This window comes from Symphodus melops (genome assembly GCF_947650265.1).
Source record: "Symphodus melops genome assembly, chromosome: 6".
Lineage (NCBI taxonomy): Eukaryota > Metazoa > Chordata > Actinopteri > Labriformes > Labridae > Symphodus > Symphodus melops.
In genome coordinates this window covers 11,611,519-11,628,656 of record NC_136696.1, presented here as the reverse complement: position 1 = coordinate 11,628,656, position 17,138 = coordinate 11,611,519, and the positions used below count along the sequence as shown (strand labels likewise).

Genomic DNA, 17,138 nt, shown 5'->3' with positions numbered 1-17,138 from the left:
TATGGTAATAAAAATGGTTTTGCCTCCTGGTTGGGGATGTTGTATTCACTGTATTAAATAATGCAATAACAGCAGTAGTCACAATAACACCTATTTAACTGTTCTTTCAATTCAATCATTGTGCTTCTAAGTCGTTATGCATCCCATCACATTTTCCTGATTACTTTAATTGGCTAAGAACATGATGCTAAACACTAAGCACTAAATCCATGCAGAAGGTGACCAACAAAAAAATGATGGTGCTGTGTAAGCAGTTAAACAAAACTCTGGTAATATTTCTTCTTCAGGTTCCACTAAGTATACGCAGCTGAGCGGGGCCTTCACCTGCACAATGAAAGAGCATGTCGCAATTTGATCGTAATAAGCAGAATCCACTTCAGTCTGAGATTACTTTCTTTGTACTGGCTGCGCTCAGGCATTTTTAGTTTTTTTGGATGATTTTTTTTTTTTTAAATTTCGTTTCTTTATGCAGAGCACCAGTGAGTATTAAGGGCACTCAAAGAACAACAAATTACTTTTCTATGTGTCGACCATGCGCTCTGTATTGACAGTGTGTGTGCGTTTTGTCCAACATATGAGAGGGCTAAAAGCAGATTAGTATGAAGAGGCAGTATAATCAGCACTAGTCCTACTAAAGCGAGAGTGAGATAGGGAGAAGGTAGGTCCGCTACGTGTTATCACGCTGCATTGGCCTCGTTTGCACACAGGCAGGAGCGCACTATCACTTCCTCCATCACTAACTTAAGCTCGAAGAGGCGAGCTAAGAAAACACTTCTGTAATCATGAAACTTATCTCCTTTCCTCCTTCATTTATCCTCAAACACACATAAGCACACACACACACACACACACACACACACATCTACAAAGCTGCAACATTTTAATCAGAATATAGAATCTCCTCAGTGTGCAAAGAAAGTGGTTTAAAAAAAAAGAAGCTTTTACTGCAGGTGTCAGTGATAGTGAACGTGTAAGAGGTGTCTGCTTTGAAACCCCCTCAAAAAGGCAGCAGAGTGTTTAATAAGGACAAGATTGGGATAAGGGTTGCTTTGACATGCTGCTCTAACAATGGCCAGCAGAAACAGTGTAACCAAATGATGCAATGGTTAATTAACTTGGCATTTAAATCATGAAAAATAAGCGATGCAGGCACACTTCGTTGTCTCCGTGATAAGGCTTGATTTGATCTAATTGAAAAAACAGAGTGGTTTTGAGACAGCAATGGTGAAAAGCTGTTATCATAACTGTCGATGACAACTGGCTTTTCTTTTTTTTTTTAGAAGAGGACTGACGGCTAATGGGGAAGGCTGCAGGAACAAGTTTATGAGATAACACGCTGAGAGGAACGAAACGTGCTAGTCACCCAGAGTACACAAAGATATAAAGAGAAGCCCACACACTGCACACTGCATGCTGTATTTAAACCTTTCTTCTCCATATTAGCCCTTTTTTTAAATGGAGTTTCCAATGTTGCCTGGAAGGTGTTTCCTGAAAGATTTGAATTATAAGCATGTAAACTCTATTTAGGTGCTTTACCAAGGCAGTATTGGATTTAACAGCATATGCAGTGTGTTTGTCCTCTGGTGTCTACTTCAAACGTAATGTCCTGTTGAATTTACATGTTTACAGAGTATTTTTGTCTAAGAATGGTTGAGAGCCCGAGAACAAGAATCTCATTTTCAAGAGCTGACTGCGTTATTTTCAATGAGCTGCATGTCAGACCAAAATCAAACACAAGCCTGAAGTGATTTATACATCCTTATCTCTGTCTTGGTTTATTTCTTCCTCTGTATGCACAAGTATAGAAAGTATGTGCTGAGTGAACATATATTTCACCATTTGCAAAACCCACTTATGATGCACCACGTTTCAATTTGAGAGCTGTAAACAATGTTCTTTATATTCTCAATTCTCTCTGAAACACAATCAGACAGTCAGGAGAAGTGCTAAAACCATGTATAATGTGCATCAGCTCATTGCAAGCCCTCCTATCCCTCCTTTTGATGGAAAAACAGCTTGTTTCCACCTGCAGCAGCATGTTTGAGCAAAAGATAATGCGAGCTTGTTTTGCTAAAGCAGGTGAATCCACGTCAAATGCCGCTGTTTTTGAAAAGAAAAAAAAAAAGAAAAAAAGCCTGCATTTATAGATGTAAAAAGGGATGCAAGACATAAAAGGGGATGGAATAGTTGAAGAGATAATTTGAAGGAAAAAGGAGGCGAGAAGAGAGATTTAAATAAAGAGCAACCCGGCAGGAGGGAGATGGAAGATAAGAGGGCGGAGGAGGAGGTGGAAGAAAGTGTGGTGACATTATATGTACAATGGCCTCTCTGTCATACAGGCTTTTCAGAATGTCTTCTCTGTGACAGTATGTAAACGAAGAGATGCAGCTATGTGCACTGACATGTGAATATCAAATTCAAGACAGTGACAGGAGCTACAGGTGGTGCCTTTACTTGTACTGCCATTCATTTGAAATGAATATTCTAAAAATGATCCATGAGTCTAATAAGAATAAGTGAATGTCTTTAAAATGCTCGGCCTTTTTTACTGTCAGCATTCAAACAACTTTAAGAGCCAATTAACCATTTTTGAGAACAAGTACAAGGTGGATGGATGGTCGAATGATCTATTCTGTTTGAATCTCCAACTTGTGGGTTGAAAAACAAGTGATTCTACCACTTAACCAAAGTTTCCCCATTTGTAAACTTAATTGTGCTTCTTCCTTGTTTATATTGGCTACATACATACGATAGTGTCTAAAGTGCAGTGTCAGCATGGTCAAAGACAAAGGGAGACCTCTGAGCTACTTATCTGGCATGATGGTGACGTTTCTTGTCTTAATGAAGTTTCAGTGTTTTGATTTTTAAGTTATGTATTTATCATAATAATTCTGCAAAACTGATTGATAGACATTCAGTATGCATATAACTCCCTCTATTTCTGCCCTGCTTAGGCAGACTGTTTCTGTGTCTGTAGCTTTAAATGCAGACGACCTGTGTCTGACTCCGCCCCTCTGGAAGGGGATGTGGCTCTGGCTTTCTTGCGCCATGCTCTATCGTTAACGGTGAAAGGAATAACAAAAAGGATCAAGTTGAAACTTAAAAAGCTAAACTCCAACTTTGACTGATGATGATGTTGAGTGAGTTTGATGAGGAGAATGTTGAGATAAGCAAGATGTTTGCTTTGTCAGGGAATCTGAAACACAATATTACACAATTTTCCAGCTTGGGATCAAAAAGTACATCCATCCATCCATCCATCCGGGAATTTAACAGCAGTGAACTAATGTGAATAAAATTAATGAAGAGACGTTAAAATTCAGAGCACGCTGGCAAACTCTGCTCTCAAAGCAAGTATACACAGTTGTACAAACACAGCAGTGGAGTAAACTAGAACATTTTCTCTTGAAGGCTTTTTTTCCCTCATGATTGGCCATGAAAGGGAAAAAAAAAAGGGAACAGTGTTTCTCAGGCCTGAGACAGCGACGCAGCGCTCCTTCACAAAGCGGCTCTCAGGGCAATCAGGCCGGCAAGGCGGACTGTTGAGACTGACGCAAAACGAAAGAGTGACAAAGTGCGGCCCTTGTCCTCTCTCACCTCCTCCGACGCTCCAACACTTCTAGCGGGAGGGAATCATCAGATTAAGGCGGAGACAGAGGAATGTAAGAGATTACTCGGCTCATAGGTGGAACGAGAGGAGATGGCGTGTAAGACAGGACGATAAAAGTGCAGTGGTACGAGATGGAAGAAGTCAGGAAGAGAAAATACACTATTCTGTTCTAGTGACGATCACATTTGTGACATTCTTATATTTCTATTTCCAAACTGAGGGCTTCTTCTTATTTAACTGGTCGCCCCTCACGCAAGCGAAAGCACTCGAATGTTAAAAGAGAAGGAAACCTTGAACTTTCACTCTCGCTGCTTGGTTAAACATCCGCAAGCTTTATAAATGGAGATTCATTCTTATCCCACCTCAAGATCTAGTTCAACTTAATGTGTAAATATTCATCAGTGGGCCCCGGAAAGTAAGAATGCAAACAAAAGTGACTTTAAAAGTGACTGAACGGGAAAAGGCAGGGAAATAGAGAGAGATGTGCACTGAGGGACGAACATCATACGGTCAATTTACTCTCTTCTGTTAATTTTATGCATTTTTACGACATTTCAACAGAGCTGTGGGGGGGGGGGGGGGGGAGATTCACAAAGCTGATTACAATTCAGCCAATATCCCCATCTCTGAAAAATCCGGCTCTTTGGTCCTGAGGTTTACCTGTCCCGCTCCTCTGATCCTTTCTCTGTCTTTGTTGCGAGCCAGCACAGCCTGGAAGAGAGGTGACCTTTTCCATTAACCACCACTACAGAAGGCTCATTCTGAGCAGCAGGGAGCGCACAGCCACAAACTCTTTGATGATTGATTGAAATCCTGCAGGGTCTGGATCACTTACAGTAAGGCAACACCAGAGCTGATACAGCCCCAGCGCTGCACAGAGACCCTATGAAAGAAAATCCGTCTGCAGAGGTGGGGAGTAAAGAGCGGAACTGAAGTCTAGGCGCAGGGAAACTGACAATCCCATCATGACAGGGATCGTCTGCAGTCGATACCCACACCTGAAATTTGTCTCGCTGGGTGCTTTTTACCTCTTGCTTTCTGGATTTTTCTCTTTCTTAAAACAATCAACTTTCTGTTTCCCACACATGCTTCTGTTCTGATTAAATTAGTTCCCTGAATGCCTTCATGCCGCTGTTCAACAGTTTGATTGCTGCATTATTAGAGACCCCTGCTGCACAAGGTGACTTCAGCTGAATGGATTTACACAGTGGACACTATCTGGTGCGTAAAAGAACTGAATAAAAACTTGCAGCACCACCATGCAGATGAAATTGCTTGAGCGCCCTGAAGGGATGCAGTCACAGCCACATCCTCCCTCTGGCGCATCCTGCTGCATGTCCCACCTGTTGCGTGAGAAGGGTGTCCTTTTTCCGCCCTGCACCACCCCCAAATGTATGTGCCTTCGCTTGCAAGCGAGTGTGCCAGCAGGCAGACAGTGCCATCATTCAGCTGCTTCCTTTTCCGCTTGGCTAAGGAGCGGGGCTAAAGTGCAGACGGCAGGGAGTTTGTTTTGGAACACACTCCCAGATACTTGCAATAACATTAGGGGGGGGGGAAACAGACTACATCACACATTCACTATAGCCCTTCTTTGACACTTCTTTGACTACCCCTCTTTCTTCTGTTTCACTCAATAACCCCTCACATACAAATACAAGACAAATCCTCCTCATCTCCTGCGGCGCAGCGGTGGCAGAGGGCCAGGATCGTCGTCTACATGGGGCAGATCTGGTACCTTGATGGCGGCTCGTTCGGCAGGCCAACACAAATTTCATTAACCCGGAGGTTAACACACTCTGGACGAGTGTTTTTCCAATGCTTCCAACGGTGCCTCTCTACATATCGCCAGCCAAATATTTACATCTGTTAATCCTACATGTACACTGACAGGGCTGTGAGCAGATAACGACGGCGGTCATTCTGTCTGGTAGACATTGTTTGTGTAAAATGTCTGTAATTGAGAGACCTTAGAATAAATGGATCTGTCATGTCTGGATAGAATATGCAATAGTTTCTATTATGGGGAAATACACTTCAGTGCATTCAAATTGATATCCTCAGAAATCTGAATACTTGTTGAAAGTCAGCAATTCTTTACTCTTATTATGTCTCCACCTCCTACAGCTTCTGTGCACATGGCACTATAATAGGCAGTGATGTGAGTTGTTGCTGGGATATCATTCATCCCCACTGTGGGATTACCCAGAGTGAAACATTTACTGTGTTGGTCAGATAAGCTACGGCGTAGATTCACAGCTTCTCACAGTTTTCAGCTTCTCTCACACACACACATCTCCCATGACAGAAGCTAACAACGAGCTGCCTGCCATACTGCATGTGTACACTTTCATGATCCGGCCTTCTAAATGAAATAAGACATCGCCGAGACAGTCTGTTGAAATGAAACGACTTCGTATATGTAATGCAGTTACGCTTTATTGGTATTGTCATTTCAGATAATTCTAGCGAAGACAGGTGCACACGTCAAAGGATTCCAGTGTTCAATAATGTGATCACAACACTGAAAACATCCAGGTTCCTGCAGCAATAACTTCTGTCTGGAAACTGAATTATGTGCTTGTGCAGTATCAGAAATATTTCTGTTCAGCAAGCCCACCATATAGTCTCTGAAGAATATAAATCACCACATTAGTACAGTGACTTTTTCATTTTTACACTCCTTTCAGATATGAAAGGGTTTTTTTCCTCCACTTTCTCCTGATTAACAGCGCTCTTTCACAGTCATTCGACGACCCAGCAGTCCGAAATTGAAGTCATATTTAAAAGCCTCACCACCCAAGCAGGCTCACACCTATCGCCGCTAGAACACGCCAAAACCACTGTGTTGATGTAGACTCGTAGTCTGCGCCCACGCGAGGCTTGTCGTCCTCAAATGAAAAAGAGGCTCCTAAATTCAACTCAGAAATAAACCTATTCAACATCACTATCACAGAAATTGCTTCTTTTTTTTTTCTTTTTTCTTTTTTTAAATTAAGCATGTAGGTTGTTTATGTATTTCTGTTCCGTCCTTTCCTTCTTCCATTAACAACTGTTCCGTTTCATCAAACCTGCAAGTGTGCACCATGCAGCTGCATTATTCACAAATCTGAAACAGGTAATTGCTGATATTCACTGTTGCATCAATAAAACATAACATGAAAAAGGTGCAGTGTTTGTTTTTTACGCACACCAGGTGGTGTCTGCTAACGTTTTGCTGGCAGAGTGGATCCAGCCGAGGAAAGAGCTGACCGACCGTGAGAACCACAAGAGCTAAAATTAGGCAAAATGACATCGGAGGGCATGGTTACCATGACAGCGAGCCAGCCAGAGGGTGTTGCAGCTTAGATACAACAAGCCGAATCAAACTTGATACTCAACTGTAACTATATCCAAGTGTTTGGATGGAGGTGTGTGGTTTTTACAGGCCTCTCAACTCCAGCACAACAATGCTGCATCCACAAATGTCACCAATGTTTTATTTTTTTGTCTTTTACTGGATATACATTTAAGCCTCCGCAATATTGACTGTAAACACATCGCTCTTGATAAAATCAGCGTCATAACATCCTACCAGCACAGCACGTTCCTCTCCCATATGTTGTCTCCATGGGCAACCAGGCAGCCAATCTGTCGAGGCCCCTGAGACTTTCCCTCTCTCCGACTTTCTCCCGACAGAGCTGTGATGATACAAGATGTGCGCGTGTATGATGTGCCGCTTTACAAACACAGGCAGCATAATACTGCGTTCACTGAGTGTATGCATTTTTTAGTGTGTGCCTCCACATTGCAATCCTGGTTAATCAATAGAGGCCTGTATACGGCAGCCAGCCTCCTCAGTGGACCTGTTGATGCCGGAAAACAGGGGTTCTGTTGTACGACTGGGTGGCCACATAAATGTGGCACTCATCGAATATGCACCGCAGCGCTGCCTGCCAAAACACTTTCTCATTGAAATTCTGATTCAATAAGGCCAGCCTGGCTCGTATGCAATCTGAGAACTATTTAATTACATGTTGTTGTTTTGTTTTCACTTTCCTTCATCCTCATGTACAACAGGTACCTTGGCTGTTTCAGGAAATATAAAATAATGCTACACGACACCCCCACACATTCACAAAAAGTCCCGTCAGTATTACTCGTTGCGCTGTAATTATATTTCTTTGACCGGCCTTTTCATAAACGAAAAGAGGCATGGAGGATGGGAAAGTGACGCAAACAAACACCAAGTTATTTCACTTGTGTTTTTGTGGTCCTGATGTGATGTGAGGAAACACTTGTTGCCTGCCATTTTCTGCTCAACAAACAGAGATGTTTCATAAAATAGAGAATTCCTTTAACTTTGATCCCAGACAGTCCGTTCCTTCACCTCATGAGCACAGGTTTGTGTACACCCATTCACCACTACCGCTCCCCTACTTCTGGGTAAGTAAGCGCCACAATTTTGGATCTCCCCCTCTCCCCAACATATTTTAGCAGTTGTGCAATGAATCAGAGGAGGAGACTGTCTAAAACAGTCATTCCCAAGTAAAGACTATAAGTGGGCAGCCTGCCCACAGATATTTACTGCCTTGCAAGTGTATTGGACATCCAGTTAAGAATTTCTCTGATATTGATCGATATAAAATCCACGTCCACCATCGATATACTAATTGACAATCTTAATCTCGGCACGACGTGTTGCCAGAGGCATCTGACACGCTCTACATTCCGCACTATTCGTTTTGGATCGTTTCTGTCGGCAAGTGATGAGCAACGAGGCTTGTTCACACGCTGACAACAAAAGGACTACAAGACACATTTAAACGTGCGTCGTGATACATACTTGGAGGACGGACCAAGCTGTGTGTATAAAGAAAAGAGAGAAGCAGGTACGTGTGAATAATGTAACAGAAGGGGAGCAAGGTGAATAGATTCAAGATGTTTGTGGAAAACTCTCAGAATTTGACAAAAACTGAGGCGTAATAATAGTATTGTTCTGAGTCTGTAAACGAAATTGATGAGAGTATGGAACTGTAAAAACAAACTTATGTAAAAAAAAAAAAAACAAGATAAATACACAGACATAACCCGCTTGTGTAAGTAAACCTGTAAGCATTTTATGATTAACCTTTCTATTGAATAAAACTTGAATAAAACTGAATTGATGATTAAAATGTATCTCTATGACCTTCCTTGTAACAGCTACATGTTCGTTACATTGTTTGTAACTACAAAAGGTGTCAAACATCAACAGATCTCCAGATGTGCCATGCAGCTCTGCGTATATATACCCTGCATGCTTGTCATCATGCCATTGCCTAAATGTGCCTAAATGAGCAACATTCCTCCTGAACCTTTAATAAAGGAGTAATAAAATGTGCTTTCCCTTTCCTAACAATGCAAATGGAGTGGGTAATGGTGTAATACAAACTGATACCATACTGCGAGCATTATGAGAAAGGGAACCTCTGCTATCAATTCACAGTACTGTAGAATTTTCAAACTTTTTTGGTTCTGGAGCCTTAAAATCTATATATGAACTATATGTGCTGTATATGAGCATGAGAGTGAGTCTCGTGCATCATCATGGTTAGTATCACGTTGGAATACATTTCTTTTTTAATTATCCACGGCCCGTGACGACCAATCATCGCAGGTTAGCGTACCTCTCTCTGCTAGTTGGAGTGCTCCTCAATTTGTCCTTAAGTTCCGGCGTAAAGACTTGAAGCAGCTCTTTCTGTCTAGCTTCTTTTTTTTCCCTGCTTTTTTTCAGCGATCGCATCATTTAACTTCTTTTCACTGTTGCCGACTTTAGCCAATAGCCGGCTGTCTTTTTCTCTATTCAACATTTTCTATGGTGAATTGACTTACACTCAGGTTAACTTCCTCCATGTAAGAAGCTATTGACATGTGTCTTATTGTCAGTGAAACCAATTTAGTGTGCTGTATTCTTCAAATGAAAATGTTGAAATTTAGGGCAAATGTATCGATGATTGGATTACACTGGATAAATTAGTATAGAGAATCTATGATGCTAACTTGCAGGAGAGATAGAGAAAGGCATTCAAAGGATTCAAAATTGACAGAATAGACAAAAGTTAAAGCAACATGTGTCATTTTGTCTTGTTTTTGACAACCCAAATCTTATCTCTTTGCTGATCTTGTCCTGTTCAGTAGTGTTCGAAAAAACAGGAAATAAGGTCCTGCTATCTTGTACGTCAGATAAATCTTCACAGTTAGTCATTTCCAAGGAAAATGTAGACAAAGACACATCCTGTCTGCATGCTGCCAAATCGTTTGACCTATTGGTATGGTGACAAGCATTAAAATCATCATACAGAAACAGTACTCTCTGTATTCTCCCGGATAGTCTTGTTTGCTTTTGAACATCATATAGAGGCATCACTATTTATTTAAGTTTGTTTCAGGACAAGAAAAAAAACTCCTCAGGGTATGTGCAACGTGATGAATAAATCCCCCACATCCAAAGTTTCAAAATGTTTGATGGTAAATGTTGCTTGGTTGGTGACCATCAGTTCAACTTTTCACAATTCATTGTGGAATAAAAGAGTCCAATATATACAGTTTATTATTATTTTTACTTGTACCTTGGACCTCACTACAAAATGGTGAATTCTGCTTTATAGTGTGCTATACATACAGTATAGTGAGTAGTGCGATTTTGTTTCTGTGATGTGTGTTCTCTCGGTAGCGAAGCGCCCATGACACTATCATCTGTGTATCACAACACTCTTTCCTGTACTGATTAAAAAAGAAAAGAAAATGACGGTCCGTTTATGTTCAGCTGTGAGTTGCTTTAGTGCTGTGAATGATGACGCTTGATTGCAACTGACTTTGTTTGTCTACACATAGCAACGATGATGACAGATTTATGGCTTTTGGAGTATAACTTTTGGAAGATGTAACCATTTATTAATATTCATTGTTGTTTTTTTGTTAAAGAGTGGGTACAACACAGGCTAGGTCAAGAGCGTCATGGCTCGTCTTCACACAGAGGAGTTCCATATAAAGCTAGATCACTAATGTTAACTTACGCTGCACATCTAACCTGGTCAGCAGGACATTCTGTTCAAATTTGACTTTTTTTTTTTTTTTTTTGGGGGCGGGGGGCTGTACAGTGTTGTGCTTTCATTATGGAAATAATGTGGGGTGGATCTGGGGAATCTGGGGATGTACACCTTACAAAAAGTAAAGCTGCGGGTTTGAACCACTAAGGAGGTAGCACTGTCCTGAGAGGGAAACAAAAAAGCTACAAACTGTTTTCCATGTCCTAACTCGTTCAAAAAAGACTTCAAAATTTTGAAACAAAGAAAATGTAGTTCCCGCGTTTGTTAGCTCTTCATGATGTTCACAGAGCACTTTGGTGCAAAACACAGTTTGCATTGTGTAAGAAACAAAGTCTTCAGGGTTTCATGGAGAATAGCTCACCTTAAGTTTCAGGCCTGTGCTGCCCTCATTATGTGGGCCCAGTGAACCAACACACGAGCGCACTGAGGGGAGTAAACTGAAGTTTGACAGACTGAGTCTAAACTCACCTTGTGCAAACATCCGACACACTTCTTAAATCATTATTCACAATGAGATCGACACAGCCTCAACGGGGCACTTTACGCCAAGATGTTTACATTTCTCATAAGTCTGTTGGTTACACGCCAACGAGACATTATCTAGTGGCTGAAGCACTCGCAGCAATCTGCCTGATGCATGTGCTCGCTCAAGGAGAGGATCTGCCGGAGACAAATCTAATTTCCCTCTAAAATTGGGACAAGCGGAATGGAAATTTGACAAATTGTCATTTCATATTCAAATAAAGGAGAACTCAGGCCAAAGATGAAATGACATTATTTCTACCTGCCCCTGCACCTCAGCGCTTACAATCAATGAGGATTCGTGTGTGGACAGAATACTGCCAGCCAGATATGAATATTTACAAACTTAATGGAGCCCTAGTTTCAGTAATGGCTATGTCTCACTTAGAAAGCCTTGGTGCGAGAGCGGACATGTTATTCATAAGAGGTTAAGTGAGTTGACCTGCTCAGATGCCTGCTAAATGGAAGACAGTCAATTAGGCACACAGACCGGCACAGACCAGCAGAACAACTTCCTTCCTCCTCATCAAACCAGTCACTGAGGGTTATATGACTATTAGTGGGATTCTTAAAATAAAGAGAGCAGTGATGAAGAAAGCTAAGGGAGTCTGGCTGTGTGATTTGTGAGGATCAAAGCGGTAGCCGTACAGTATCTCCGATCCAAGTTGACTTGAAATCAGCTGCAAGTCTACAGATACGGCAGATTTGCAAAGCTTAAGGAGTGTTTAATGCACTGATATCGAATAATTCTGCTCGTCTCTCTCTTTCCTCCTCTGCCTCATACTTCTTTTGCCCTGCCTGTTACAGCAGATAGCTGTTACACCGTTAAGTCTGGTTCTGCTTAAAGAGTTCTGGCTGTTCCTTTTTTTTTTTTTAACTACTGTTACCAAAAGCATTTATGTCCATTCTCTTTAAAGAATACGAGAAAGAGTAAAGTCTGGACCTGCTCACGTCACACTTTAACTTCTGTGTTGTTTAGCTGCAATTCTATAGTGCCGTGCAATTTAATAATAATACAAAACATGACATCATATTGTAATCTTTCTGAGGCTTGTACTCTACATTCCTGTTTACTTTTCTATGAAATTCAGTCATATAATTCCAGGTTATGGATGAACAATAACTCCTACTCCCATCGTCATTCCACTACGATGATCATATATATATTTATAGCAAAAGAGTGCCTGCAGTTCAATATTAAGAAAAGGACGCTTTATGTGTCATTGCCATGCATTCGCACTCAGAATGAAAGATCATCATGGGAAATGGGCCGTGCATTTCACCAACCAGCTCAGCAAGCAGACGCAAAAGGTGTGTTGTGATCCCCAATTTGCATGTTCCAATATTTGTTCATCACACTTCAAGTCAATCCAAAGTGAGAGATTGTATTTCATAAATGTGGGCTTTACTGCAAGGATACGTGGTTGCCGAGCATTCCCGACCTTAATCCTCCTGGCACAAGCTCACAATCAATTCAGATGCCCAAATGCAACACAGCAGCAGACCAAGTCAATCTGTGACTGATAAGCCAAGTGTGAGTGTGCCCTTAACTTTCACCGTCAGAAAACTAAATGTGGTCCGTCTCTGGGAAAACCCCAAGGGCTGAGAACAAGAGACAATAACTTGATCCTTGTCTGTTAGTGTATAGTGTGTGTATGTGCTCGGGTACACTCTTCAAGGACATCATTATCATTGAGCAGCCTTATCACTTTACAGACAGCTGCAGGAGTGAGGGTACACCATCATCCCACGTTCAATCTGCTGTAGTTGAGGCGATGTTACATAAGCTGACACGTTTGATCCGTATATTCCTCATTAATAGTTGCACTTAACGTCGCACTGAGAGGATGAATTTGATCAAGTATCACAGCAGCAGGTGGAAATCTGTCTCCTGTGCTGTACTTACCCAACCAGGATATTTTTCATCGTCTGACCGGCGTAGCTGTGACCTCTGAGGCCACATTCATGAACAGCCCTTTGATTATTAATGTTGAAGGCGGAGGTCTGGCTTACGACCCAGGCCAACACGGCGGTGCTCTTTACCGAGCAGGAGAAAGAAGCTGTTGTTAATTTATGAGACGTGCTGCATCTCTGTGTCACTTCTTCATCGCAGCATATCTGGAAGCACCCATCATTCAGTAGATGGCTGTTAGTTTCTGAGACCCATTTGACAGCGAAGCAACATAAGATCCTGATGAAATGACTTCATGTCTGTTTTTTTAATTGACTGATCTATATGAGCTGCAACAACTGAATTCTCCTTTCACCAAATGTTTCGATAATCAATGAATCATTCTACAGATTTTCCTTGCAAAAATGACAAACATTTGCCATTGTGTTAAATAAAGATTTGCTACTTTCCTTTCTTGTTTGTGACAGCAAATGAAGAGTCTTGCTTAACTATTGGTTAGCTTAAAAAAAAAAAAAAAAAAGAATGTAAAGAAGCAGGTTCGGGTTCCAGGAAACTGATGAACATTTCACAAATGATGACATTTTATGTAGGCTACATACATAATGATTCATAGAATAATCTCTATTAATAGATATTTTAGTTTTGCCAAGGCATCTATGCCTAACTAACTATGCAAAACTATGCAAAACCTAAAACGTTGTCCTTGGATCTGTAATTACACTGACAACCAAGAGTATCATGCTTTAGTTTAGAGCATATCGTCCCCTCAGGTGTGACAGTAATATTCCTACAATATCCCTGTAGGGGCCAACTGCACTCAGGAGTGGCTTTATAGGTATGTTATTCTAGTTAATAGCGGTGTGACATTAGTTTATGGTACAACCTGCTGAGACTACAGTATTAATAGGAGGCTGCTAACAGTAATCTAAAATATCTGGAGGAGCTGTGAGTTTATAGCCATCCACACTAACAGAACTTGGATGCGGTATGAAAGGGATGATAGTGTAAGGTTTCTCTCACTCAAAGCTTACCTTTTCCGTAGTTGAAGTGGAGTTTGATGGTCTTGCCCTGGTTGATGTGCAGGTAGGTGAACCACACGGCGGAGGTGAGCAGAACCAGCAGCAGCAGGAGCTTGAACTGCTTCCGGATCTTCTTCACGGGGAAGCGCAGCATCCTGGCACAAACATCCTCCGGTATAGCCGCCCGGTAGAAAGTCAAAACGGGTCCGGAAAGTATTATTTCGTTGCTGCTTGTGTTTGATTCCCGTCTGTCTGCAGCTCTACACTGACAGGCAACTTCTCCCGGTCACAACCGCGGCATGTGACCGGCCAGAAACAAGGGAGTGTTAACTACAGACAGCTTAAAGCGCGTCTCATTCCTCCGGCTCCACGAGCTGACGGCAGCGCCAAACGCGTCGTATCCTCAGATGTGGGTCCAAACACCTCTGTGGTAGTCATTGCTTGTGAATGCAGCCCGGTTTACCCCCCTTTTTCTCTATGAATAGCGTGGCTTGTAAACAGGCAGTCCGTGCTGGAAGGCGGGCCGGGGCAGCAGGGAAAAGACTGCAGATCAAAAGCCGCTAAATTCAGTTAAGGCTGTGACCAAGGGAGCAAAATAGCAGTCCGGCGATAATCTACACAAATCCCCTGTGGCTCAAGCCTTTGCTGACACCGAGGAGCTGATGATTTTATCGGCTACTCAAGGATCATCCCTGGGCAAAGGTTTAGCGCAAAGTAGTGTAAAAGAAGAAGAGAATGTAGTTTCCATGTGGAGACATGATCGGACAGAACATCTTCAAAACAATGCATACAGAAATGACGGGAAGGCTTCTTTCAAGATGAGTGCAAACGCAATCAAAGGGCTCTTCCGGAAATTCTTCGTCGGAATGGCAGGTGTGAAGGTAACCTGATGAGGGAGAGGGGAAGGTGTCGCATCCTTCCGCGCTCCATCTATTGTTGCACACTGCTGAAACTGACACGCCGGCTTCCAATGGAGGGATTCGGATGGAGCGCGTTTTTTATTGAAGTCCTGGGAGAGGTGGGGCGATCAGCTGTCATCCTCACGCTCGGGATGGTTTGAACCCCCGCGACGAGTAAATAACAAACCAGTGTAGGTTAAAAACTGTGGCGGATCCATGGCGAGTGATGCTTATTAGAAATATTTAAACGTGGCTGCCCGATTTGAGATTGTAGGGAACCTGTGTCCATGTGCTCCCTCCGGTTATCTCGGGGCAGGTGCGTTTCAGCCAATTCTCCCAAAGTGCCCGCGATGTGCGAGTCCACCGCGAGTGCGACAAAGACCACAAGCAAATAACCTCATCCGGATTAAACTAATGAACAATGATTCAAAGGGGCTAGCTGCGACGGACTACTCCGTGTTGTTATTCTTGCATGAGCTTTTCTCCCTTTAAAACGCCGCAATAGCATCGTGCAGCCCGTTTGTCACCGCGCGCAGGGAGAAAACACAGCCGAGCTCCAGGAGGGCTGAAGCGGAGAAACCTGCAGCCAGCAGCGACAAATCCAGGATGGACCATGGTTTTTTGTTTTGCAACAATGAAACACGTAGAGGTACCTCTTCTTTCAGCGCACACAGCCCTGTACGCCCATCAATTGAGCATCTTAACGGTGCAGAGCAACCAAACCTGTGAGGATTCGGAGTGACGAGTCTGGCAGCCAATAACAGCCCTACAAATGGTTCAGAGGAGGCGGGACGACAAGGTTTCCCCCCATACCTCCGCTTGGTGCTCGTGTAATCCATCATCCAATGGCTGAACGCACATCCTCAAACTTGTGCAGATTTCATGTGTGCAATTTTCCACTGAATTCAATGCCCTGTTTATTAGATAAACAATGATAAGTCGTTTTACAGGTATGAAGAAATAAAGCAAAATATCAAACTAAAAGAATACATTTTCATGAAATAAAATTACATTGTACCAGATACTTATGTGCTTAATTCTGCCTTAGAATAGTTATTGCTTAACTCTATTCATTTGGTCATTTCTCAGCTAAAGTGCGTTTTCTTGGACAAAAATGTAAAAACCTATAGATAACTTTCATGTCATCCCATTTATTCATCTCCACATATCACTGTTTTATATATAATTAAAAATGTTATTTCTCATATAAAATAAGACAAAACATTTATACACCACTTATAACTATAAACTTATCACATAAGACAATGTGCAATAGAAACAATAGACAAAAAAGGTGTGTGTGTTGTGGGGGGAATACAGTAAATTTATGTACAGTAAATCATATGGCCCATTTTGCAAGTACAGTCTTCCAAGTCTTATAAAGTTCCAGGGTCCTTCATCTCCACAATAAAAGGTTCCTGTTCCATTGACATTAAATACATGATGACACTTGGTGAGTTGCTTTTGCACTGACCAATTGTCAATGCTAAAGCAATTTGTCTAGTGTGATGATTCTTTGTGTGTGCATTGACTGTGTGACCCTAGTGCCAAGAAGACAGACTAACAGGCAGGGTTGTATTTTTAATTTCAGAATAAAGACAATCTTGAGATAACCTCATTACAAAAACTTCTCACACGAGGAGAAAACCACAATACATGGATGTGTATCATACCTATCACTTTTGAAGTTGAGTCCATGCAATTTCAAGATAATATATCTAAAGTATAAGACTACAAGACAAGTTGAATTCTTCATTACTCTGTATGTTTTTTCAATTTAGCTGGGTTAACATGACTATGCAGTTCAGCACAGCTTGTAAGGAGGTTATACACAAAATGTGTGTAAATAGAGTCCACTTATGCACTCGCACAAGACTGCCACCCTGTGGTAAAATGAAGAACAGCAATGACAATATGAAGTGAGCAACAGGGGTTTAAAAATCTTATGAGCCTGAATCTCAAGACAATTCAAATAGGCTAACTATGCTTAAAAGTTCATTCCTATTAGTGAGTACACAAGACCTGATCACCATTGGTTATGACATTAAATTACTACTACTAAGGGTTTTTTTTGTTGTTGTTGTTTTTAAAGCCTTTTATATAACATCT

The 17,138-nt window shown here is 41.8% G+C and overlaps 1 protein-coding gene across 1 annotated transcript in view; it reads right to left on the bottom strand.

Annotated features, from left to right (window-relative positions):
• Positions 1-15,895, bottom strand: part of b4galnt4a (beta-1,4-N-acetyl-galactosaminyl transferase 4a) — a 151,830-nt gene extending 135,935 nt beyond the window's left edge. The window contains exon 1 of the mRNA XM_079347004.1: positions 14,143-15,895. Within this exon, the coding sequence (XP_079203130.1) occupies positions 14,143-14,284 (142 nt within the window). The 5' untranslated portion in view covers positions 14,285-15,895. The remainder of the gene's footprint in view (positions 1-14,142) is intronic.
• Between the last annotated feature and the right edge of the window lie 1,243 nt (positions 15,896-17,138).